The sequence below is a fragment of the Varanus komodoensis genome, unplaced genomic scaffold (genome assembly GCF_004798865.1).
Source record: "Varanus komodoensis strain SLA01 unplaced genomic scaffold, ASM479886v1 scaffold12, whole genome shotgun sequence".
Classification (NCBI taxonomy): Eukaryota; Metazoa; Chordata; class Lepidosauria; order Squamata; family Varanidae; genus Varanus; species Varanus komodoensis.
The window spans coordinates 23,790,696-23,817,943 of record NW_025335349.1 but is presented as its reverse complement, the minus strand read 5'-3'; the positions used below and the strand labels follow the sequence as shown (position 1 = coordinate 23,817,943).

General features: G+C 43.0%; 1 protein-coding gene across 1 annotated transcript in view; it reads right to left on the bottom strand.

Moving 5' to 3' along the window:
* Positions 1-204: 204 nt before the first annotated feature.
* Positions 205-27,248, bottom strand: part of FER1L6 (fer-1 like family member 6) — a 79,943-nt gene continuing 52,899 nt past the window's right edge. The window contains exons 26-41 of the mRNA XM_044421469.1: positions 25,717-25,931; positions 24,759-24,881; positions 23,489-23,528; positions 20,504-20,622; positions 20,002-20,133; positions 18,366-18,491; positions 16,832-16,959; positions 13,737-13,907; positions 13,340-13,500; positions 12,222-12,364; positions 11,320-11,408; positions 8,215-8,313; positions 4,999-5,240; positions 3,625-3,788; positions 1,313-1,413; positions 205-391 (exon numbers count right to left, since the gene is read on the bottom strand). Coding sequence (XP_044277404.1) covers positions 205-391; positions 1,313-1,413; positions 3,625-3,788; positions 4,999-5,240; positions 8,215-8,313; positions 11,320-11,408; positions 12,222-12,364; positions 13,340-13,500; positions 13,737-13,907; positions 16,832-16,959; positions 18,366-18,491; positions 20,002-20,133; positions 20,504-20,622; positions 23,489-23,528; positions 24,759-24,881; positions 25,717-25,931 — 2,240 coding nt within the window. The remainder of the gene's footprint in view (positions 392-1,312; positions 1,414-3,624; positions 3,789-4,998; positions 5,241-8,214; positions 8,314-11,319; positions 11,409-12,221; positions 12,365-13,339; positions 13,501-13,736; positions 13,908-16,831; positions 16,960-18,365; positions 18,492-20,001; positions 20,134-20,503; positions 20,623-23,488; positions 23,529-24,758; positions 24,882-25,716; positions 25,932-27,248) is intronic.

The window sequence follows — 27,248 nt, the reverse complement described above, 5'->3', positions numbered from 1 at the left end:
TTTCTACACAAGTGAAGCCAAGCTGGGTTTTAATACCCCTGAATTGCTCCCATCTTCATATTGGGTTTGGCCCTGGGACAATAGTCAATAGAGCTATGGAGAAAGCTATTACAAATGTATTTCCTGAAAGGCAGAATTATTTGCCATTCTGGGTAAAAGCTATTCCTGTTCACTTGGCAACACCACAATTGAGACCCGAGTCTACTAAGAACCCCCTACAACAATCCTACGACTGATGGCTCCAGGAAGAGTATAGATGAAAAGTGCTAAGAATATAAGCAGGATAAGCAAAATGAAACCGATGATGATGTATTTCTTGTAATTTCTCCAGATGAGGTGAAGGAAACACTTGAAAGGATTCACAAACCAGGAGAAGGAAGTGTCAGGTCGGCTGAAAAAAGAGCAGACAGAAAAACAAATTAGGATTGTCATATTCTTATCTATCTATCATCTCCCAAAGTAATTGTCTCATCAGTTTAACCTCTGATAGTCACTGGAATTGAAAAGAGAAATATATTTTGCATTTCATCTCTGCAAAAATTGAAACATGATGTAGATTTTCCATTTACATGCATTTTTTTGTAAAATAAAATACCTATTACAATAGCATATTTTTAGATTCCCTAGGAACTAGTTAAGAGATAGAGAGAAAACAAGTCTGAACAGAAACTTTATCCTGTGCAATGGAAATGATATGACCCTGAGTGTCTCACTTGTAGTGTTGGATGAGTTCACACATAACTGTTGTGGCGTGTAGCTACATGCACAGAAGTGGAGCTGACCCTGCATGGGACAACTGGTCATTCTGACACTACTGATATGTGAGTCTAAGAATGCTACATTCACATGGGGCTGGGCAGAGGAGACACTGTTAATCTGGATCGCTATGACTGTGCTCTCCCTGTCCATCTCTGATCCCTGAGCTGCATGTCCAGGACTGTCAACTCAACTCTCAAGTGAGTCAGAAGAAAGAACGCAGAAGAGATTGGGTGTAGTGGGGAAGCTCCATGCCACCATACTGCTTGAACATGGACAATATATCCCTTCTCTATTATAACATGAGCTGAATGTTTCATTTTCGAAATAGGCATTACATGCCTGGCAATAGAAATGTTGGCCATGTCACTGATAATCAGTGTATAGATTATGCATGAGTGTTCTTGGTTCTTCTTCTCCATTAACCCAATTGCAAGCGAGGACCAAAACTGGTATCCACAGATTTCAAGCAGCCAGATCCAGGTATTGGTCATACAACATTAATTCTTTGACTGCTGGGGTAAAATAAACACCAACATGCAGCAACCCCACTTACTTGGGCTTTTCCAATGGTTCTGGCTCCTTCCTAGCTTTGCCTACTGGATTTTTCTCTGCTTCCTCTGCCGTGACTAAATGAAATTCCGCTTCCACTTTGCCCTAGGGGTGAGAAAGCAGCCTGTTTAGGTTCAGAGTATTTAACCTTCTCATGATGAGTTTTTCGCCATGGTATTTTTTCCCGAGCAGTTCATCAATATATAGAAACTATTGTATATTGAAATGATTAATAATAACTACTGACATGGGGAACTGCCTCCTGGCAACCTTAGAACTGGGCTTGGAGCTTGCCTACAAATTATATTCCAGAAGCTCAGAAAATATTTTGGTTTGTTTTGAGCCCAATTCATACCCCATTAAATTCCCTGTGATGTCAAAGGAAGCACAACAGGTTCGGTCCTTCCTCCAATCTCTCCTAGTTGTGGCTCTTTCCTCTTCTCCCCATCTCACCTGCTTACCTTTGTTGTTGCTCCTGTGGAAGTAAGTGGCTGAAAGAAAGGGAAATCTCTATTCCCCTTTCCCTCTATGTTAGGTGGCATAACACTAGGGCTGCACAGCAGGCACAAGGAGGACTGGGAAATGTAGTTTCCCTCTGCTTCCGATGTCACTGGCGCTCAGGGAACTACTTATCCCCATGCTCCTTGCCCTCCCTCCTTTCCTCCATGAAAATGTGAGCTTTGGCAGTTTTAATGCTCCTGTCCCAGATTCGTAGCTCTGAGCTAGGAAAAGAACTAGTAATTAGCATGCATATCATGCACCAGAGCATTCAACATTCTTCCAGTAGCTGCTGTAATTAAAAGCACACTGTTAATAAGTACAGCTGCAGAAAAAAGCCATGGCTGATGAAATCTCAGAAACCAGAATGAACTAAGCAGAGCGACCGATGGTTAGGGAGAGCATTGACTTCACGCCCAGCTGCTTAGCTCTCTAGGCAGGGAATTGAAATCCCTCCCCATGGCAACTTGAAGTCTTAATCAGCTTGCTACTGGCTTCTGATATTTCACCAATCAAGTTTTTCTCCATACAGGGGGAATGGTTTAAATGTGTTACTTTGAATAACAGCAAAGATGTTCATAATCTCATAAATTCTGCAGAGCACACAGACCATGCATGCTTCTGACCATAATAACTTAGCACCTCCACTTGCAATTTAATTAAGAAAAGGTGTTAAGTAAGGATATTAAGGCAAAGGCGCATACCTGTGCCTTTGAGATAATGAAGAGAAATGCAATGCAATGAGTGTTATATAGTCTGCGGTGTGAAAAACGTGGTTAGGAAATAATGATATGCCTTAAGATACCTAGATCAAAAAACCCAATGTCCATTAATTTATGGAAATCTTTATGTTACTCCATTGCTAAGCTGTACACCTCACAGTCATCTAAACATCTGTAACAGGCATGGCGCTTGAACTACCGTTAGGCCAAGATGGCTGCTGCAAAGTGCAGATGAGTCCTCCTGAGCGGCTTTGTTGCAACCAGGTGCAGCAAAGGATGCTGTGCTCATTACAAGCACTGCCTCGTTATGAGCTCAACTTATTTGCAGTGTAATAGCTTGAGTGCTGGGCTAGGAGTGGAGAGACTTTGGTTCAAGGCCATCTTCTCCCATGAAGCCCATTGGACAGCTTTGGACCAGCCATTGACTCTCAACCTTACCTATCTTCCTAGGCCTGATGTGAAGATAAAACAGATCCTGTTTTATCATGGATCTTGCCTTGGGCTCCTTTGAGGAAAGGTGGAATATAAATTTAACAAATAAATTGAAACACTGCCATTCCAATTGGCCTTTGCATGTCACACTGGCACTGTGTTGTCCTTTCTTCAGGCAGCCGAATGTATAAAGCTGGTTCTGACTAAGGGTACATTCCTTTCCTCATTTTCCCAGGACTTCTTTTTTTTCAACTCACAGTTTCCAACTGGCCTGATTTTAACCTCCTTCCAATGGTCCACCTCGTCTCAGGACCCTACTGTCCAATCTCACATTAGGAAAGAAACCCAATAATAAATTGCTGATGTTTGGACTGAGAACTATTCCTTTTATAGTAGAAAACCGATGCTTATCAAGAGACAATGGCTAGGTAAGCTTGAATCCATGTACAAGATGCTGGAATTAGTTGGCTTAATGAAAACCCCATTTGCAGAAATACTTCCAAAAAATCTAGCCCCAATGCCATGAAAATTGGACACACTAAAACATAGAATGTAAATAAACCCTGGTGGTGGGGATGGAATAGAGTGGAGTGGCTGGAACCTGAACAGCAGCTTTTGTTGCCAGTCCCACCCGCTGCACTGAGGATCTCCACAGAATATTTACCGTGAGTTCTCCAGCTTTGATGAAAGGCCACCAGCCTCTGACCCGCTTCTGCTGAAATATGGAAATCTTGTTCTCCTCGCTCATTGCTGTCACCATGCTAATGTCACAGTGCTTGGCAGTTTTGGCAGCTCGGGGAAAGCCATTCAGGTTCATTTCCAGAGAACCTGTGGGGCAGGTGGATGAAATCACACATCAGTCACAGATCAAGTGGTCTATATAACTTTCCAAGAACAGCTTCCAGCTCTGATAAGCCAAGCTCCACATACTATAATCTGATCATAACTTTCCAAAATTCTTCCTTATGATGCTTAGCAGAGGATGCAGAGCAGCATATTAAAACTGAGCTGTCTCACTAGAGAGCATGGCTTTCCCCATTCTCCACTGAAGTGACAAGCTGTCGCTCAGTGCTAAATCGCACACTTAGTGTTCAAAAGGTCCAGGGTTCAAATCCTGCATAATTTGTATTGTTGTATATTTTTATCTCTATTTTATTAGTGTTGCATTTTTAAACTGTTGCTCTTAGTCTGATTGTGGCTTTTTTAATCTTATGATTGTGAGCACAAAAAGCGGCATACAAATCTTTTAATAAATAAGTAAATAAATAATCCTCAACACTTTAAAAGAAGTAAACCCTTTAAATATTGCCTTATTTGCTAAAAAGCCATCAAGATCATACACAACTGTTTTAAACAGCAAAACCTTAAAATGATCAAAAGGCATTAAAAAGTAAAACATTAAGGGCAGAATTCTGTTCATTTAGATGGAAAAGAAGTCCTGGCTGCAGCATGTTGGGAGCTGTCCGAAGTCTTTTCTAAATTGTCCCTAAATCACTGAAGCTGCTATGCAACTGAAAAGGCTGTCTTTATAACACTTCTCAAGGCCAAGAGGTCAACCGTAGTTCTTGAGGGAGTGCATTTCATGCTTTGGAAACATGGCTTATGCCCAAGATAAAGACCTCTGCAGCTCGTGCTATCCCAGGGAAACCTTTCCTGCCGATCTTACCCACTCCCAGCATTCCTGACCATTGGCCATACCGGCTGGGACTTATGGAAGATGAAGTCCAAAACATCTGGAAGTCACCAGGTTGGGGAAGTCTGGTGCAAAAAATACTGAATTAGTTAAAACAGTAAGATGGCCCGATAACGCCGCTTTCCATTCTGCCCATCCAATAGATCTGCAGTTCTTGATGTGCACGCACCAATCTGCGCAGTGGTATGGGCTGGCCTGACTTCACTACAATGGAGGATGGATCAGTCCAGGTTCCATCAAAGCAGGACCTGAATCTGCATCACAATCAGCACTGTGTACAGTTGAGCAGCAACCCGGTTATCCTTCAGTCCATATCCAGGCTGCTCCATTCAGCTTGGGGCTTACCCAGGAAGTCATCAGAAGAAAGCCTCTCGAAGTCCCACACCTGGAGCACTAGTTCTGCAGGCATTTTGCGTTCTGTCTTTTCCAAGGAAAAGATGTTCTCCCTCTTGCAGACCACCATTTGCTTCTCAGCTGGGAGATAATGGAATGGGAACACGAAGCGCCAGTTGAAGTTCCCCTCCCCAGTCAGGGAATTGTAATGCACATCTGTCTCCTGATTATCATCCTCAAGGCCTTTCAGCCACCTGTCGTGTGTGATGTTGAGAAGCAAGAAAGAATCAGAGGGAATCACAAGGGAAGCACAAACGATGGAGCCAAGATGTCTTCTGCTTAAGCGTTCCAGACAGGTGTCTGTCCGGCCTTTTCTTTAATTCCTTAACATTTCCATGGAAGACAGATCTGTGACTTATCAAGAACTGTCCTGAATCCCACCAGCCCCTTTTCTATTCTAAATTATTTGCAGCTGGAACTACAAGCAAGAGGAATGTGCCTAAGACCACTTCCCCCCACACCTGGAAAGGAGCCACCTGTGCAGTGCTAAAAGGGAGGAAATGCAGCTCCTTTTAAAAAGAGGGCAAGGGAGGACATAGATATGCAGAACATGCTGATTTGCATGTAGCAAATGCATGTAATGGGTGTACCTGCTCAACCATAATGTGGGGGGCTGTGGCCAGATTACCCACATCTGGCAAAGTCTACTTTCCAGGGAGTAACTGGGGACAGGCACCTCAAGACACCAGTCTTCATTCTGACTTTTTTAAAATCTTAAAACTGGACTTGGACTGGAGAGCACTTCGAGGAGACAATGCCTTAAGACCGCAGATTATTCTCTGATAGCTCTTCAGACAGAGGACTGTCCTCTGCAAGTTAGGATACCTGATCACCCGAACCCTACCACAGTCCTTTAAAGGAAACAACAACAACAGATAATCTGAGCCAAACTATAGGACAAATGTTCCATCTATAGTAGTTGTCTAGTAAAGGAGAAAACAGTCTGTTCAATTGCAGAAACTAGGCATAAATACTATAAACATTTTCAGGCTTCTCAGACACTCCCCGCCCCAGCCACACACGCACAGGTTTGCATGGCAATGCTATGGTCTAATAATGGACTTGAAGTTCTCTGCTAATTTTCTTGAAGGAGGAAGTGCAATGCAGAGCCCAGGTTGTTACTGAAACGATTTTAAATCTCAGGAAGCAATTTGCTTCAAACCAACATTCAGCTCAGCTCTGCGTCAGCTTAAAAAATGTTCCCTTCCTCTTGCTGTTGATTATGTTATGCAGTTGCAACGGAAGGGAAAGCATGTCAGGAATGATAACAAATTTGCTCCGTGATAAAATCCTAAGAAGAAGCGATTAAAGTCCCTTGCTGCACTGCTATGTGTTTAAAGAGCACATCTAATGGTGACATACAACACATTTCCAAAATCACTTACCTTTGCTATTGATTTCCTCCTCCTTTGGTGACTTTCTTCACACAGCCACAGTTTGCTTCACTTTATTAAGAAGCATTGCTCACACACAGGGAATTCCACATGGGCCCCGTTGTGGAGTCCACTTTAAATAATTACATAACAATAACAACAGCCTATACATATTCTATAGAGCAGTGGTGGCGACCCTATGGTATGCGTGCCACAGCGGGCACGCAGAGCCCTCTCTGTTGGCACGTGAGCCAAGTCGTCCCGGGATCGCCCCAGCAGCCGAGCATCGCATAACAGCGCACATAGGGGCCATGCGCATGCTCGGAAAGGAGTAGCAGCGCCAGGCAATGACATCATGAGCCGCAGATCATTAGCCATGACTTGTCTGAGCTTTCGCATGACTGGTCAGTGCGCTGCCAAGGATAGATAGATAGATAGATAGATAGATAGATAGATAGATATTTGCTTGGACTGGATGTGAGTTGTTTTTTCTAAACTAAAATCTTGGTTTTCAGGTTTTATTGCGGAGTTGGCACATGATGATAAATAATTGGGTTTTGGGGTGCAGTTTGGGCACTTGGTCTCTAAAAGGTTCACCATCACTGGGTTAGAGTTAGAAAAATTAGGTGTTCTCACAGGATTTTGATGGTTGCAATGTGTTAAGAGTGGGCAGAAATGATGAGCAGTGCAGAAAAAGCAACTCACCAAAGGCTTTTTTAAAATCACCCTCTTTTCAGTGAAAATTTAACCCAATATTAGGGTTAGGGGTGTGCACCAGGGTAGGGTTAAGGTTAGAAAAACGAGGTGTCCTGGCATGATTTTGATGGCTGGAACATGTTTAGAATGGGGAGAATTGATGAGCCATGCTGAAAAAGCTACTCAAAAATGGCTTTTTCAAAATTACCCCTTTCAATGGTATTTCATCCCTATATTTGGGATAGGAGAGTGCACCAGGGTAGGGTCAGGGCAGTGGTGGTGAACCTATGGGACGTGTGCCACAGCGGGCACACAGAGCCCTCTTTGTCAGCACATGAGCCAAGTCACCCCAGCATCGCCCCAGGAGCAAAGCATCGGATATTAGTGCACATGGTGGCCATGCGCATGCTCAGAAAGGAATTGTAGTGCCAGGCGTTGACGTCACGAGCCACAACTCATCAGCCGCAACTTGTCCGAGCATTCACATGTCCGGTCTGTGCACCGCCAAGGATATATGCATATATACACATATATATTGTTTGGACCTGCTGTGAGTTGTTTTTCCTATACTAAAACCTCAGTTTTCAGGTTTTATTACAGTGTTGGCACTTTGCGATAAATCAGTGGGTTTTGGGTTTCAGTTTGGGCTCTCGGTCTCAAAAAGTTTCGCCATCACTTCTATAGAGGAATCTGGCGTCCTACAGATGTCTTGGACAAGAACTCCCATAATTCCTAACCAGTGCAGCCATTGACCAGGCTGACTGGGAAATATGGGCCTTCTCGACCTGGAAAGTTGTTGGGGGAGGTTGCTGTGGGCTCATGGCATGTACCATGAGTCCCCTCTTGCTTGAGAATTTTGCATACAACCTGTGGAAGAGCATGGGAATTGTGGGCCTTGCTTTCCATGTATGCTGCTTCTCTCCCTACTTAATTCTTGTCAGCGGTGGAATCGCTGATGCTGTTGCAATGACCTGATGAAATAGCAGAGACCTTGCTAATAGATCCATTACCTTCTTTAGATGTGTAGTGCAGGTAGTGAATCAATGAATCTGCCCATGACTAAATTATCCATTCAGAGGTCCAGCCAAGGTGAACTTACCCTTTTACGTAGATGTCACTTGACTTTTGTCCTGTGAAGATATTCTCATCTTCCAAAATGACATCTTCTGTATTCCAGATTATTACTCTCAGTTCATAACTAGGAAGAAGCGGTGGGATTAGATTAAATTGGATTAAAAAACTGGTATGATTTGCAAAGGTATGTCATCCAACTACTGTTAATTTGTAGAGTGTAGTCAATCATTTTGGTCACATTTCTAATATTGCATTATCTAAACACAAGAAAATAAAGTGGATTTAAAGAAATTGGACCCTTCTCTGTTTTGCCTTTCATGTTAAAAGAGAATGAATTACCGTCTTCATGCTTGTTTGATGGAATGACCGGAAGCATATCCACAATGTAGGGTTAAACAGTGATTGACCAAAACTTTCACAAAACTACTCTAGTAATTAGAAGATAAAAAGATTTGTGAACTCTTCAGCATCTTTGAATCATTTTGCTAACTGTGCTTGGAAAAAGTCCCGTTGATCTCAGTGGGGTTTGCTTCTAATTAGACATACAAAGTACATACTATAAGGATACAATCCCACACATGTAGGAAGTGTCCTGAAGGTCTCAGCATTCCACAGCAACACCATGTTGGACCATTTATGTATCACTTTTTTCTGTCTAATCTTGCATAGGACTGCATCCTTAATTTCTAATTCCCCCCTCCCCACAAAACCCCGGGCACAGAATGCCTAGACGCTGTTGGTTCTGCTTCCAAAGAAAGCCACAGTGGAACTTTTGTATTTGAAACTGAGGGAATTTAGCTCAGTATTAGTAATAGTCACATAAAAGGAATATACCACAGGCCACCTCAAAGAGTTGAATTCACTCCGACACGATTTCTAAAACTATGAACAAAGGTTTTATACTGATAGCTGCATTGTTTGTATTTATTACACATAGATTTTCCTGCTGGAAAGATGCATCATTTATAGCAAGATAAAAAAAATCTTGCTACAAATTAGCTGCTCTGAAAGTACCTCTTTTAGGTCTTCATTATTTTTCCCTGGAAAGAGGCAAACATTTTGTATTTCTGTGTTTAACAGTGTCAGCTTTAGACTGAACATAACTGATGTAGAACCCCACCCCCCTCAAAAGACTGCCAGTCAAAGCCCTCAGTAATTCCTTTTAAACGAGCCTTGAATTTTATTTCTTTCTTTGTCCATTTTATATGCATCATATTGTCTTTGGCTGACTAGTCTATTCAGTGAAGTTATCTGAAATTATGCCAGCCAAGTACTGCCAAATTCCTTCAAGCCATATACCCAAATAAATATCCATGGGTAGTTTAAACCAGGTAAGGTCCAACATGCGATGCACCAAGTTCATTCCAAGGGATCTTAGCTCTAAATTTGAGTGGCAATGTAAATGCTCTTAAAAGTTAAAGAGCAAACATAAATATCTTAATACTGGAGGCACAGATCAAAAGAAAATAAGGATGGAGACAGACAACAGACCTCAGAAAAACACAAAACCAAACCTAATAATTAAAAGTTTTAAATAGTTTTAAATTAAACTATTAATGATGTTGACACTTGTCTCCCTTCTGGTAAACAGATCTTGCAGGTTTTTTGTTGCCTTAAAAACCTATAGTACCTATTTAACCAGAGAGGAGCTAGGACGAGACAGGACCAGCTCCAGCTTTTCAAGGGTTCAGGAGGAATATTGGAGCAGGTAATGGTGGAAGGAAGTTGAGGCACAGCCTGTGAACAGTGGAAGGAAATGAGGAATGTGGGCTAAGATGCCCTCGGGGCACCACATGGTGTGCACTGCCCCTGCCCTCATTTGATGCACCTCTTAATGGGGTGGGGAACCTCAGGCCCATGGGCCAAATCCAGCCCTCTACGTTTCCCCGGAGTGCCACCCCCTCTTCCCTGGTAATAGCCTTTTTTCCCAACCACCCACTGATTGGTAGTTTCCTGGCTTTTATGAAGCTTTCCTCCTCTTTCTGCAAAAGTTAAAAGCCTCTCCTAAGTTTTAGCTGTTAATGGCAGTAGGAGCACAAATTCTGTGGGATATTTTTGGTTTTTTATTTTAATCTTGGGTTGGGCCTCGCTTCAACCTGCCCATCGCTGGAGTGTGGCCCTTGATAGGCTCCCGGAAGAGGGTTCCGCACCCTCTGCATTAGTGGGTCTGTGCCTGGAAGAATTGCCAAACTAACTCATACCCGATACACACTTCTAACAAGAAGAATTCTTGTTAACTTCTCTTCAGCCAGTATTCAAAGCCTTCTAATATAAGGCATTACAGCTGCTTCTCGCACTATCACTTTTGTTAATAAATGAATACTGTGCAACCTCATTTTACTCTCTTCTTTTCTGCAGAGGATTATTTGCTTTGCAAGTCATCCATTAAGTAGACATGAATCTTGTTGATGAACTACAGTGAAAGGGAAATGATTTTAAAATTAAATGCAGACTCCACTCTCTGGCCCAGTTCACGTCTCAGAACCACTCAGGCTGTTTTAGTTTTAAACGCTGGATTGTTGTGAGCTGGCTCCTGCTGCCTTATCACCCCTTCTGCAAGCGGGAATGAGCTGCTGCTGGGTTGCTGCCTGAGAGACAACCCAGAGTTAGAATGCAGGTTGTCTGCTTTCCATAAACCTGGGTTATTTAGCCCTTCCCACTCACAGCAGAAGCAACTAGGCAAAGAGAATCTGCATACTCTTTCATGCTCACTCAGTTCAAAACAACCCAGGGAATTTTTTAACCCCCCCACCCCCGTTGTGATGTGCTAATCAAAACAGTGTTTGAAATTCAGAATTACATGTGTGGGAAATTCAAACAGAAACACAGAAACAGAGCAAGTCAGAAGGGGTCTTCTGGGCCATCTAGTCTGACCCCCGACTCCAGCCGACTCCACTCATGACATGCCTACCATGTGCATGTCCAGCCTATCCTTGAACACCCTCACTGATGGGGCTTCAACCACCTCCCGTGGAAGCCATACCCTAGGGGTCCTACTCATCGGGAAGTACTTCCTGGCATCCAAACTGAACCTTGAGTTCCTGAGCTAAGCTCTTACATACACAGCCTGAGAAAGAAGCAGAATATGTAAAACTGTAGATGAAGGAGAGGAGCGTGTGAGATGAATTACCCTTTGGGTTTTCTGGGTGAAATATCAACTGGTGGTCCTGGGAGAGGCATATCCTTCGGAAACATGTCCACCCACATCTGCACACGGCCCTTTAGGAAAGGAAACAGAGAATACTCGGAATGGGACTCCTTTGGTTAAGAAATAGCAGGTTGAATTGCAGCATCGTGTCTTCACTCCTGGGGCCCAGGAAGAGACATGTCTCTTCCTTCCACGAAGGCTCTGCTATGATCAGTGAGCCCCTGCCATTCATGGAAAAGCAACTCTAACCTAAGTTTATGTGACTAATCAGATATAATATGGTTTTTGGTGGCAATTTGTGGGTAAATGGTACAAGCCAGGAGTTAACTTGGGGTTGTTTAACCCACAAACAACTGAAAGATGGAAGCAGCTCTCTCACGGGGTTCAGCTGCTCACTTTGTGGGTTAATTAACCCACAAACGGTTCCCAAAAGATGCTGTTACATCTGAACAGGGTCTAACTCTTGAGTGGGAGTGGATGAATCTGTCAAGTTCAATTCCACCCAGTTTTTCTCTTATGTCGGGCTCATTTTGTCTTGTTTCTGTATCAATCGATTTTGTTTTTTAAAGCCTGGATGGAAGCCTGTTCACTGTTTTGTATTTGCCTTTGTTTTTGCATTTATATAAGTTTATATATATAAATTTTTATATATTCATTTTATCTGGTTTTTTGAATATGTGCATTTTGTATACATGACTAAATATACACATTAGCTTTCCCTAACATAATGTGGTATTATGCAATTATTATATTGCAAACAGAACAAAGTTCTCACCCAACCCTAGTTTTGAGTGCCACAAAAGGAAGGTGGGAAGTAAATTATAAAACAGGCAGGTTACGGCAAGGTTTTCTTCCTTGCCACTTATCTAGGCCAAAGCAGTTACCTGTTCCATCCCAGGCTTGTCTTTGTGATAAAGAGGACGTGTCTCAATGTGTTCAGGCACCAGCTTGCAGCCAATGTCTGGGATTTCATTCCAGGAGCGTAAAACCTTCAGAGCAAGGTGCTCGTAGGATTCCACAGGTTCCTCTGCGTGAGAAAAAGCAGTGCAAAATGCAGAATCAAGTCGGCCCTAACAGAGGCTGATCAATATGGCTGCATCATTAAAATCTGCCTGGGTGAAAGCTGGTTTCTACTGTAGCATCCCATGTTTATTCTAGAGTAGACCCATGGAAATGACTACATAGGACTAATACTGGATACTGCACTATGGTGCTAAAGGGAGAATTCTCATCAAATGGATTCTTCAACACTTGTGTATGGAAATGCCCCAGGGAACTGTCAGAGCTTTCGTGCCGAAGAGGCAACTGCCCTTAGAAGATTATGAATTATAAGTTATATGCAATAATAAAAACTGAAACCCTGAAATGTGATTTTCTATGTATTTCTGCTGGTTTTTTAACATAAAGCAATTAGAAGACTAAATAGTGAGACACTCCCCATCCCCACAAGCTAGCCCTACCTGCAAAACAGGGGTACTAAAATTCTTCTGGAGGCGCTCTCCAAATGTGGAGAGACCACATTCCAGTGGTGGACGGGGCCACAGGTGAAAGAAGCAGGGCCAAACCTACCACCTGAATATAGCTTAAAGCTTCCATTGCCAGGAAGTCTGTCTTAGGAGACAAATGTCAATCATTTAAAATGGGGGGCAGGAACTGTACAGAAGACAGGTAACCACCCAAGAATCAGTTGTTGCAGGGAAAGGATCATAGCCAGTGGAAGGCAGCCTGGCCTTTCGGGAAGCACAGAACCAGTTCTACTCTCCTGTTCTAAAATAGCTAAACAGGAGCCTGGGTCCTGGGTCTCAATTCAGTCCCAGCTCTGGGTGGTTGGAGATGCCCATCTTTTTTCATTAAGTAAATGAATAGAAGCAGCACTCAGAATGGTTATTCGTACCATGCCATCAGAGTGAAGTTTCACTATGGAATGACAAAAATGTTGGGAGTATGGAGACATACTCTTGGTGCTCTAGATATCAGTGATAAATAGATAATATGCAGTTACCATCCTCATTTTCCTGGAAGACTGTCTGCCCTGTAAAGACCTTGCTCCCTACTTGTATCTTTCCAGGTTGCATGTAGGGTCCATTCAGTTTGTTCTCTTTGCAAAGCTTGGTCAAGATCTCTGTTGGCTTGGTGGCATCTCGCCAGGCATTGTATCCATCACTGCAAATTAGACAAGATGGTTTGGGATGAATGGATGTTTGTGGTTATTAAAGACATTCCCTTCGGACTGGAGCTACTCAAAGTACCTCCACTTTGTTAAAAAATCATTTCTGTGGTTATACAACCACAGGATGCATAACTTTAAGCAGCATTAACCTTCCACTGGACATTTCTGAAGCTACACAGGCATTCAATCATCAGCTGCTCATAGATGAAATGTCTGGAGAGAAGCTTACATTTCGTATTGACTCTGTAGCCCACAGGTGGCTCGATGCCGACTGTAGAAACGGTTTTCCAAATCAATTTTTGTTTCTCCAATGAGGTCATCTGAACCAATCAAGTCATGGTCATAGATCAGGACTGAAAGCAGAGATTCCTTGGGGAAAGTTGCCTGAATTTCAAATGACCTAATACCGGAAGATAGATAAAAATATGTCAGTTGAATCAATTTCAGACTGGAACCCCAACCATACTTATCTGCAAATAAGTTTCATAGAACTAGTGCAGCTTTCTTTTCAATAAAGATGGTAAGGATTGAGGTATTCAATAAATTAGCATGTGTGCATAATCGTAAAAGGTTATCACAAAACTGCAGAGATGACTGAGCTCTCCAAAGTTGTCCTGAGTTTCCCAGAATTAAAATGGAGACCCAACTGCACCTCTCCAGGGTGCTGCCTCCAGGAACAGCATTCCCAAAGCACATCTTCCTGATGCTTCCTTTAACTGGGTGGTATGCAGTAGAGAGAAGCGAGAGGGCCTTGACTAAGACTGTAATGGTGCTTGAGGAATGATGGAGGTTCTGGTTCCCATACAGGAAGGGGCGGTGGGTCGGCGGGTTGGCGGCTGGGCTGTCATGGGTGGAGACACATTTGATCCAACTTAGGGAAGCATTGCAGTGCATTTAATGCTTGCTCTCTCATTTTGAGGTTGACTTTATAGGCTCCTGAGGGGGTCTTTTGAGCTTGCTTGGAAGTATTTCTCTGGCATCCCTATAAAACGTTCATTAAAATGGCAACAAAATGAGCAAGAATTAAACTCAAGAGTTGTTTATGGCTGCTTCCAGGGATGGTATAAGGAAAAGGTTAATTCATGCAGGTATCTTTCTGGTTGTTTACACCTTTGGTTCAGCATTCTGTCCTCTTAATTTCTTTGCAGTAAATTTAGCAACACTGTGTGTATCACACATACCACGATTTGAGAAGAAATAACTTATCTTGGTGAAATTGTTTGGTTAAGGTACACCAGGTTAATAGGAAATGCATCCTTAGGTTTAGTATGTTTTGCACAATGTGTTGCATAGTGGCAAGCTGTTTCAGTGGCTGAGGCCTGATTAAAAACATGGAGAGAGCTCTGCTGGATGTATCTTTAAGTCAGGAATGTTGAACTTTAGATCCACAGGCTGGATCTGGCCAGATAAAGTCCCCCATCCAGGGTTCCCCTAACAGCCATACTCCTTCCTGCCCTCATTTGGTGGTTTCTCAGCATTTTTAAAAATAAATTTATATGCCACCCCACTAGCCATAGGCTCTCTGGGTGGCTTACATCATATTAAAATTCAACAATATAAAACAATACAATTTTTATTTATTTATTTATTAAAACATTTTTCTGCCGCCTCATTCGCCGAAGCCTCGGGGCGGCTTACAACAATATGCAATATAATATGCAATATAATATTTACTACAAAGAACAATACTAATAACAATAAAGTCAGTAAATAAGCTAACAGGATTAAAACTAAAATAGAAAAAATAGAATTAATAAATACTAAATACTATATACTACATACATATATAAAAACCCTAAAATAAAGCATAAGCCATTAAAATTAGAAATGAATATTCCTCCTTTAAAATCGTGTCCCATTGGCAGCAACATAAAATAATGGTGTTAAAAATTCAGTAGTCAAAATAACTGCTGAACAGATCAATCTTTAGTTGGCACCTAAAAGCCGGAAGAGTCGGTGCCAACCAGTCCTCGAGAAGGACTGAATTCCAAAGTTGGGGTGCAGTGCAGGAGAAGGCCCTCCTCTTTTCAAACTCCCCCCTCACTTCTTTAGGGTGGGGAATGAAGGAGAGCCTCAGATGGAGAACACAGGGAACAGGCTGATACACATGTGGAAAGGCACGCCTCAGATAACCCTGCCCCAAACCATTGCGCATCCTAAAAGGTTGATCTACCTCATTTAACAGATTCGCTGTGGGCAACATGAGCTTCAAGAGAAAATATTTTAGCTTTTCAGTGCCATCCATTTTGCCTTTGCCCTTATCCTTTAAGGCCTTTAGGCTCATCTGCCACTGGCATGCAGCTCCTGAACATTTATCCAAAATGGAATTGGGTCTTCCAGCTAAAAGAGGCTCAGCACCCCTGCTCTGTGGCTTGGACCACGGTGTTTGAAATTTTAGTGCCAATTGTGTTGCTTTTCTGAAATATTGGTAGCATAATATTCATCTCTCAGCCTTCAGGGATGACACTCACCAATTAAGATTGTTCAGGATATATTCTGGAGGAAGTGTGTCCCCCCAGGGGCTTTCTAAATATTGGAGCCCTGGATTAATCTTTCTACCTTTGAGGGAGATTCAGAAAAAGGCATGAATTAATCTTTTCCACCGTGGGGAATTTAACTTGGCAACGTGGCTTGAATGCCTGTTCCCTTTTGCAGCTGAAAACATGCCAGAATGATGCTTCCTGTCATTTCCAAATTCACCTCTTAATTTTTCCCCAAATACCAACATTTCAAGGTATCGTCACTCACTGCAGCAACTTCTAACTTCTCCATTTTATGTACCAAGAAAGTTAAACATTGAATACTACAAGTACATATTAATAATTCACAATAGACTTTCCTCTTGAGCTGAAACATGAATATAAAGAAAATTATTCTTTCTACCCTACAGGCACCCAGAATTTCTTGTAATCCTTTGACTTGAACTATGAACTGCATCTTAGTTGGACTAAGACATGAGACAATTCCACTCTTCATTAAACTTGATTTTTATCTGATGTTGTAGATGTATGAGTAAAACCCTGGCCCAACTATTTTAGTTTCAGCATAGTCATACAAGCTTAACTTATGCCCTGCTAACATAAATAGACAAGGTAATCTGTGTTATTTCATGAGAAGAAATGAAGCAGAAGAAAAAAAATGAAAAGTTTATAACTTGTAATTAGATAATGTGACACCTGATAAAAGAAAATTGTATTAGTTATTTAGAAAGCACAAAAAAGACAGGCATCAATCTTTAACAAAAGCACTTTGTGCCAAATAATGCAGAACATGTATTTACCCAAACATTAATTTTGGAACATCACACAAATCTAAAGAACTGACCTTCCAAATATTGGGTTTAGTTGCTTGGGAATGTAATTGTCTCGATCTTTAATTTCTGTTTTCCCCAGTCTGACCACAATATAAGGATCAGATTTACCATCTGGGTCAGCTGGGCTGAGATTAAATGCCTGCAGGAACAGAAACAGTTATCCAGGAAATGCCAAATGTTAGAGGTGCTTTTCAAAGGCAATACTGAAGCTGTCTTTGAATACAAGGAAGATATGAGGGGCCCAGGAAGCATGTACCATGGGCCTCCTCTAGTCTCCTTCTATTTTATCCCAAATAGGGATACGCTCAAGATAGCAATGACAGCTCCCCAGGAAGCATGATGCAAATGCTCTGGCTCAGTGTATAATCAGTGGGAAAGGATGTACATGCCTCTTATGCTGCCTGCTCCCAGTGCATCTTCATTAGATGTAAAGGGTCTGTGTTCAAAGTTCACAGAGAAAGGAGGAAGAGGAGGAGATGGGGAGGAGGAAAGATGCATGCGCAACTTGACCCCTTTCCCGTATTTCTGCCATACTTCCAACAGCAATTGCACCTGGGCACTATCTGACCACACCTGGGCATGCAAAATCTGAGACCTTACTCTAAGCATCACCTCCAAGAGAGGCTCACTTAGTGGCAATAAGGAGGAGGACCCACAAGTTAAGAAGCAGTCTCCCCACCAAGGCTCACTACACACCAAATGTATTGTCTTTCCAGTGCCAACTTAAGTCTGTTTCCTTTGCCAAGGCATTTGTCAACTCCAATAGCACATGGGGGTGGTGGCGTTTCCAATTCTTTTTCTGCGAGTCCAGCTCCAGCCTGCTCTGCTCATGTAATGCCCAACATGTGGTCATCCAATCTTTCCTTGAACACCCTCACGGATGGGGCCTCAACCACCTCCCTTGGAAGCTCATTCCATATCCCAGGGGTCCTAACTGTCAGGAAGTACTTCCTGCCATCCAACATGAAGCCTGGTTACTTGAGCATTGTCCCATTGGAACATGTCCTGCCCTCCACTGTGGGAAAGAACAGATCAGGGCTCTCCTCCATATGACCTCCCCTCACATACCTGTAAGTGGCTAAAAGATTCCCTCAGAGTCTCCTTTTCACCAGGCTGAAAAGACCCAGTTCCCTCAATCTATCCTCACATGTCATTCCCCAACCCCCAACCTGGCTACCATTCTTGAGATCCTGCACTGAACTGATCCTAACCTAGCTATGTTCTTGAGATCCAGCATGGCATGGTGGTTAGAGTGTTGGACTGGGGACCTGAGAGTTCCAGGTTCTAGTTCCCAATCAGCCATGAAGCTCACAGGGTGACTTTGGACCACTCGGCCACTCTCAACATAATTTATCTCTCAGTGTTGTTATCGCAAGGACAAAACTGGCGTGGAAGAGGACTATGCAAGCTGTCTTGGGTTCCTCGTGAAAGAAAGAAGTCAGGATAGAAATACAACATAATAATAAAGACGAAACAGAAAATCCATACTATTTGAAAAAGGAATCTTGACATTAGCTTAAAGCTATAACGTGTGCTATTACTTACTGCCACGACATATATTCTGATTAGAACTTTCACTGAATGATTTGGAGGTAGACCTTGTAGAATCCTAGGCTGGCCTCCATCTCCCGAGTAACCCTCTTCTGGACTTTTGTATAAGCAGAAACAGCCCTGTCAACACACAGCATGCCCACAGTTACAAGCAGCAAACCCCAAATCAGAAAATGCAGACAAACTGTCAGGCATGCAAGCAGCATTTTGCAAAATGCATCCCTGGCTTTTATCACAAAGTGTCATCGATGCTGTGCTGCTAGTCCTCTGTTTCAGGATTGCGTCCTTTATTATTTCTAGGCCATTCCCAGCAAGATATTCCAGTTTCTGAGAACTAAATGTAACTGCGGTGGGTAGTCAACTATAGGTTGATTACCGATATTAATGCTCTGATATTTAATGCTCGGAACTATTAATGCTCGATATTCGAACCAGTTTATGAGGAGTTGTCCCACTTACTATGGTGAAGCAACTCCAGATTAAATCCCTGAACCTCTACATCCTTCTGCTAACCCAGTCCCATCAGGTGCAGTAGCAGTTTACTATACCTAGCAGATGGGAAACATACTGGCTATGCTTGAGTGGATTTTGACTGCTTTAGAAATGGATTTTATTCTACATCACCAGTGAGCCTGAAAGGCAGGTTGGCATGCAAAATATGTGTGTTGGCATAAGCTAGTAGCTTCTTTATGCAAAGTGCTCCAAGTGACTAATACCTTGTAGAAATACAGAAATTGCATAATTCTTTGCTCAAAATATAAAAGAAGTCACATGTGTGGAAGAAGAGTCCTGCTTGAACTCACTTCCTGCCACACGCCCATGCGAATCCTCACACGGGATGGACTTAGGGGGAAACGAAAGTGGGTCAGAGTCCAATGAGCCCAGTTGAAGAACCCAGATGGATCCCCACTCCCAGATCAGATTCCTCCCTAGCCTTGAGCTTACTGAATGTGTGAAAGAGGTATCAAGGCTTGTTTTCTCTTGTGCTTGGGAGCTGAATGTCATGTGGTTTGTCAGTCAACCAAGAACCACAAAATAAGTCACCACAGTTGACTGCAAAAATGTGAGGAAATTGGCCACATTACCAAAGTTTTCCCCAGCTTGGTGCTCCCCTGGTATTTCACACTTTAACACCCAGGATTCCTAGCTGTCAGCCATGCTTACTAGGAATGCTGGGAGTTCTAGTCCAACACCTCTCAAAGACACCAGGCTGGGGAAGGCTGTTTTACCACATTTGCATATTTACTGTTATTTTTATTTATATACTACATTTCTATACCACCCAGTAACCAAAGTTCTCTGGGTGGTTCACAAAAGCCAAAACTCTAAAACACAGCATGATAAAACATAAACCTTTAGAAGTTTAAAAAAGAATAAAACTAGCAGTAGGACAAATTCTGGAAATACAACAAAGCACATTTAAAAATTAAATTAGACATAAAAAGACTTGGGAAAACTTAAGGATTATCTCTTTGCACCAAAAAGAACACAATAAGTGCTCTGAGCAAGACATAGCTGAGAAACCCCACAGAAATGCATGCAAACTTTAGAAGATTATCAAGTAATACGGATTTTGGTGCAACATGAATTTCTATAGCTCATCTAGCAATTAATCCATGCTCAACAATACCTTAAATTTTCCTACTATCCTCTCCTCATAGTCACTGTGATCTTCATCACTCGATTTGCCACGGAAGAGTTCAAATGTTTTTACCCAGTCTTCAAAGTTGTTAAATTCACTCTCCAGGTCTCCATCATAGATCTTTGCAAAAAGATTAGACGAGGTTCAGCATTTCATGGTAATTAAAGGCCTCATTTCCTCAGGGGAAACACTGGCAGAACAGAGCTTAGATTCATTAAGGATGCAGTCCATGTTCGACAGAAGAAGTAGGACTTCTCAGGATGGCTGGGGCATGCTGGGAACCGCAGGACTTTTTTCCATCTAAACATGCGTAGGAATGCCCCCCCAAATAAATAATAATTGTGCCATGCAGAGCTGGTTGGCCTGGGTATTCCCATGTAAACACACCAAGCCATCTTGTGGTTTGGGCCACGCCAGTTCTCTGAACCAGATTGACAAATTAGCGGGACAGTCTCAATTGCAAACTGAGAAAGGATTGCCGTAACTCTACCTCCATGGTTGATAGTTTCGGACATTCCTCTTGCACTTTCTTCTTAATCAATTTATCCTTCTTCTTTTTGTCTGGTTCATCCTCAATGCTGAATGCTACGTGGCCAGTCTTCTCATTCGCTGCAAAGATAAACGGGCAGTTTTTGCAGTTACAATAGCTGCGTCAGAGCATGAACCTGAAGGCTGCCATCCTTCTGGAGTTCAAGGCAGATTTCAAGATTGCAAGCCAGACATTTACATATTTATTTATTTGATGTGCATCCCACCTTTCGACCATGAAGTGGCATTCACAGTGGCATTTAGATTCTCTTGAGCAAAAATAAGGCATCATTCAGATCCAACTTGGGGGACTTCATCAGGCCCATTGACTGAATATGGCTGAGGACGAGGTTCTCATCTTTCCAAGTTTATTTCCCATGCTCTAACCCTCTCCCCTGCCTCCCTTCTTTCCCCTGCCCTTCCACTGACAGAAGGAAAAGGCTTATCTCCAGTTTGCAGCATAGCAATAATGCGCATTTCCTTTCTGCATCAGATCATTAACCCCTTTCCCACTTTCGGTCCTGGAGGTGGGAATGGTACTTATGTCCCATCTGCTGATTTGTTGGAGCCAACGCAGAAGGAGTGTTAGAACAGGACAAGCACTTCCTGGGCAGGGGGCTGAACACAGAGCATGTGCTTGTGCAATTATAGTTTGATGGGCAGGCAGATGTGCTTCCTGATGGACAAACTCTCGAGAACAACCAACCCCAGAATAAGCAGAAGGAAGAACTGCAAGAAGGGTGGTACACTACAGTAAACAGATTACAGAGAGTTAGTCTGTTGAAGCAAAAGCAAAACAGGGTCTGTAACAATTAAGGATGCAATCCAATGGGTTGTACCCGTGATGCTAACAAGATTCTGAACTTCAAGGCTTACAAGCATCCAGTGCAGAGCAGGAAAAACAGAGGGATGATAGTCTTACTCCCTACTCATCCTGTTCTGCATTTCAGCCAGGTGGCCAATGTCAACCTGATAGCTACAATGCTTCAGCTGGGGATAGAAGGAGGTTGAAGAACTGCCAGGATACATAGCATTCTCCCGCCCTCTCCTGCCGCAGAAGTTGCTTCCTCGTCCCTTCTCTGAAGGCACCTTGGAGAAACAACCAACACAGTTCTTTCTCTGCTGCTTGCAGCGTGTTGGTGGGTGGGATCCACCTGCAGATTCCCAGCTCTGACGCTGCAGCTCTGTTTCTGACCTCAGGTCTGGGAATTCAAAGAGTCCTATGGACCTTTAGACATACTTCTGGGGCCCCAGGATCAGTTTCTAACCCTTTTATTATGGAATACATCTTCAGGGTTGAAAGTCCATTTTAGATACATGTAGTGTTATTCAAAGTTGCAGGTACACTATTTGGCTGGTGAAAGGTAAGAGGCAATGTTATTTTCAATACAGGAACAGATATATAGCTTTATGGAGCTTCACTGGCCCATAAAGACACTTCACTCAAGCGGAGATGCAAATTGCCTACATAATTAGATTTCAGCAAGCTCTCAGTTGTACCAGTGATTTAATGATTAAAATTCTAATCACCTGCAGCTTTCAAGGAGAACTGTAAATTAGCCTATATATGTGATTTGTCCAGCTCTTCTCCCATTAGCTGTCCTAGTATATCTACTCTGCAATGCCAGATGTGTAAGTGTAGAGTCAAAAAACAGATGTGGTGTCAGTGCCCTGAAAGCAGTGTGCAAGCATGCTTTTGTTATGGAAATGGCAACCATGGGGGAGCTTCAGCAAAACCAGAGTTATAGGAAAGGGGGAGGAAAAATGTAAAACTGCTCATGCATACACACGTAGCGCGCGCGCACGCACACACACACACACACACAATGGTCATAAGAACATAAGAAGAGCCATGCTGGATCAGACCAATGGTCCATGCAGTTCACCACACAGTGGCAAAACAGCTTCCTGCAGGAACCCTCAAGTGGGATGGGTAAAAGAATTCCACCTCCCCAAGCTCCTCAGCAACTGGTGTATGCAGGTACACTGCCCCTGTTAATGGAGGCAGCACACAGCCAGCAAAGCTAGTAGCCATGGATAGTCTCCTCCTCTAGAAATTTGTCCAATCTCCCTTTAAAGCCATCCAGGAAATGCCACCACCATTTCCTGTGGCAGGAAATTCTATCGTTTCGCTATGTGCTGTATGAAGTCCTTCCTTTTATCTGTCCGGATTCTCCTACCAATTAGCTTCATGGGGTCCTGGTAAGTACGGGCTACTAACTACCTTGGGAGGAAACGTTGGAAAGGATTGCAATGGAAAGGACGGGAGGTTAATTTTCATCCTAGGGGTGGAAACATGAAGGGGATTTAGCTGAACCTGTCCGCGTGTCCACGAGTGTGTGAGGAGCTGTGTAGCCAAGTCCTTGCCTGATGGCCATGCTCCCCCTGCACCACCTGCACGGAGGTGCATGGAAGAAACTGTCATACAAGAGCATGCGGTTCCTCCATGCAAGGGAGAACTATCCTTGGCCCAGTTCCTCTTGGTGCATCAGGCTCTTCATCGGATGGCCAGAGAAGGCGCTGGCAGCAAGGGGGAGCAAGAGGAACAGCAGTCCTCTACTCCAGTGCACATGGTAACATGGGGGATTTATCCTAGGCATGGGTATCCCATCATGGTAAGTGTAAGTCCAGCCTTGCAAAGCAAGTGCTTGCTGCTGACTCTTCTTCTTCATGGAGCAGCATGCAAAATTGGTGGCTAGCTGGATAATTGCAAAGAGTGAGGTGGATAACATAAGCAGGGACACCCAGGAGAAACAAAGAGGACCTCGTGCCATGGGATGAAGGACATGCCTCCTGCATGGGAACGCTCTACAGCGGGTGAGGCAATGCACATTAAAGCTGGATAAAGGCAAACTTTGCCCAAACATCTCCTTCAATTAATGGGCTTTCATCACTAAACATGAAAAACATAACATTTTATGTTAATAAAGTGCAAATATTTACTCACTGTTCCCTGGTTTTCCATCATTGAAATCAAGCACTTTTGCCTGTCAAAATGAAATTAAAAAGCACAGTCAGAAACTTAAAAGAAGCATTGGTGGAGCATTACACTAAAGCCATTTCAGTTGCAAGCCAGCTTTAATATATCAATTTTTGCTTATTAAGATTTGCACAAATCTACCTCCACACAGATTTGCATCTTCATGTTTTAGCCTATGGGAACGCAAACAAGGTTAAACAAACTTTGAGAAAGAATTTGGAGAACTTCCGTGAGCTCCAACAGGAATCTCTCGATGCAAATGCACTCAGACAAAAAGAATTCTGTGGCATGTTAAAGAATGCTAACAGATTTACTGTAGCACAAGATTGTGTAGACTAAAGTCCATTTCATTAGGTGTACAATGTGTGATCCTGAGTTGGAGACACATGTGCATGCCACTTATGAACACGTGTGGGTCAAAGCACCATGGCAAGCAAGATGTAAACACTCAACTATAGACATAAACCTACTTTCTGTGAACTTCAGCAAAAATTCATGACAGAAAAATCTTTTCTACACTTTTTGCTTCTGAGGTTTTGTACTTTCCCTGCTTCCACCAATATAGAAACAATAATTGTGCAAAACCTTCTTTTCCTTGCTTGCTTGAGGAAAAGGGAGAGATGTAGGCCCATAGTTCTTTTGGTTTGAATGCTCAGGCTGTGCGTGACATTCCTTATGTACCGTAAAGTTATCAACAAGCTTGATAGAAGCCCAAGCAAATTGAAAGTCTTCTTGTAAACCTTGAAAATTTACAAGAACAGCAACAGTTAAGAGGACAATAATCTAAGGAGCAGAGTCCCAAAACAACCCAGTGAGGACTGAATGTCTTCAGTGGACATTGAAAGCTGACAATTGAGGTGGTGGTGGGAGTGTAGTGTAGTGGTTAAGAGCATGGGACTGGGACCCAGGAGATCTGGGTTCTAGTCCCCGCTCAGCCATGGAGCCAACTGGGTGACCTTGGGCCAGTCACAGACTCTCAGCCCAACCTACCTCACAGGGTTGTTGTTGTGGGGATAAGATGGAGGAGGAGGAGATTTAAGCTGCCTTGAGCCCTTTGTAGGAAAAAGGCAGGATATAAATTGGAAAAAAAAAATAAGTGAGGATGGAGTGGAATGAGGCAGGAAATCTGAATAGCCACACTCCATCCTGCAATATTTTGTTGTAATTCCCACTTCTAACCATACATCATCTATAAGAAAGCTGCCATTTATATATGAGAAGGTTTTAAGAGACTTACCTTTTGGACTTTTTGTACAGAAGCATAATATTTTGACCACCAATCAATAACATTTTCAGCAGATTCATCAGCTATAGTTCTCTTTTTTCTCTTCGTAGAACGCCGAATTGATTTTCTAGAACCCTAGGAAGGAAGAAGTTTGGGATGCTGAAAACAACTATACACCTGTCCTTCCCAATCCAGAGGTCCTCCTCTGTGTGCATGCTTCTTTGGGAAACTGTGTGCACACATATTTTGGAAGAGCAAATCCAACATTGTGTTCTCCTTGCATGGAAAATAATATAGGATCCCAGTGTAACAAAAGCATCTCATGCTGAAGGAGATCAGCAGATCTCCCATTTCTGCATGAGGAAAGATGCTGCTCTCACCTGTATCTTAAGATGAATGTGGAAATACACATTGCATTAAAATATCACACACAGAAGGCCTTCTGCATGCCACAAATAGGTGAACCATGGAATTCAGTTCCACAAGATGTAGTGGATGGCTTTAAAAGGGGTTGGACGCATTCATGGAGAAGGCTATCAATGGCCACTAATCCTGATGGCTGCCTGCTCTCTCCAGCTTCCCTCCTTCTCCTTCTTAGGCCCAGATACGCGCAATGCTGGGTGACAAGGGCAGGAGAGTCCTGTTGCACTCACTTCCCGTTTGTGGATATCCAGTGCAAAACAGAGCTGTATCTTTTCCCCTTTGTGAACTGGACTCCTGCTCTTTATTTCATAGTCTGACTAACTCTCAAACTGAGATGCATCAGCATTTACAGAAAACCCTGTTGCGTCTCCAAAACAAGTCATGAATCAAGGAGGCTTGTAGTCATAACAGGCACTAAGATATATAACATGGAAGAAAACGCTTTGTGTAACAAGCACTGTGACTTATAACATGGAAGAAAATGCTTCATGTAGTAGACAGTGCAGAGTTCCAAGCTGAAGAAGCCAGTGCTTGCAGTACTACCTACTTTTTCTTTCCCATCTTTTGTAGGTTCTGAGGTAGAAGCTGATGTAGGCCTCGGAGATGCTGGTTCCAGTGGAGGTGGTGATGACACAGGGGGTACCGCTGGCTCAGGCTCGGGGATTGCAAAGGCAGCCGCACCATATTCCACATCAATGTAGACATGATCTGTTGGAGGCTGTTGAGGCTGCGGGGGCTGAAACTGCTCTGGAGGGGGTGAAGCTGGAAACCAAAGAACATGTAGAAATGGATGGGACCATGAGTAGGTAATGCTGTGCAAGCATAGCCAGAAAAAGGCCTATAACTCCCTGCACATTCCAACCAGCGTTTTTAGCCCTAATCCTAAACTTGCAGAGGATATTGCAATAAGATAATGCACTTAGCACGCTACATATTTTGCTATGTATGGGTGTGAATGCAGGACTGTGAAGCTGACAGGAAGAAAACTGATGTGTTTGAGACGTGGTGCTGGAGGAGAACCTTGTGAATGCCCTAGATCAATAGAAAGAGAAACAAGTACATCCTAGATCAAATCAAATCAAAATGGAACTTCTCCTATAAGTAAAAATAACAAAACTCAGGCTGTCAAACTCTGGGCACATCATGAGAAGGGAATGTTCCTTGGAGAAGACAATTGTGTTAAAGAAAGTTGAAGGCAGAAGAAGGAGGAAAGGATGATCAAAGAAGAGTTGAGTCGCAGCAACAGCAGTGGTGTATTATTTATTTATTTATTTATTAAAACATTTTTATGCCACCCCATTCGCCAAAGCCTCGGGGCGGCTTACAACAATAAGTTAAAAATAATTATAATATTAAATTAAAAAAATATAAACATTAAGTTAAAAATACAAAAATACCAATATAAAATAAGCCTCCCTGGCCAGATAAAATCCAATAATATTAACAGTTAAAATGCCACTTAAATAAAAAGGTCTTTGCCTGGCGCCGAAAAACAAATAACGACGGCGCCAGGCGGACCTCTCTGGGGAGCGCATTCCATAACTTAGGCACCACCGCAGAGAAAGCCCTCCTCCAAGTACTTACCCTCCTAATATCCTTCATGGAGGGTTCCCGGAGCAGGGCCTCTCCCTCTGATCTCAAGGGGCGGGTGGGCATATATGGACATAAGCGCTCCTTCAGGTAACCAGGACCCAAGCCATTAAGGGCTTTATAGGTCATCACCAACACCTTGAATTGGGCCCGGACTTCAATGGGGAGCCAGTGAAGCTGACGGAGGACTGGAGTCATGTGAACATAACGCCCAGTCCCTGTCAGCAGCCTGGCAGCTCTATTTTGAACCAATTGAAGTATCCAGACCATCTTCAAGGGCAACCCCATGTAGAGCGCGTTACAGAAGTCAAGATGGGAAGTCACCAGCGCATGTAGTGAAGCCAGGACCTACAGGGATGCAGCACAAGCACTTTCTAACTAGGAATAACATGAATATCATTTGGCACCTCTCTCAGAATCTCCTGATTCCTCTGGGCTTAGCTGCAAGTCTCACAATAGTTCTCTCTGTGTATTGAATTTCCCCAACAA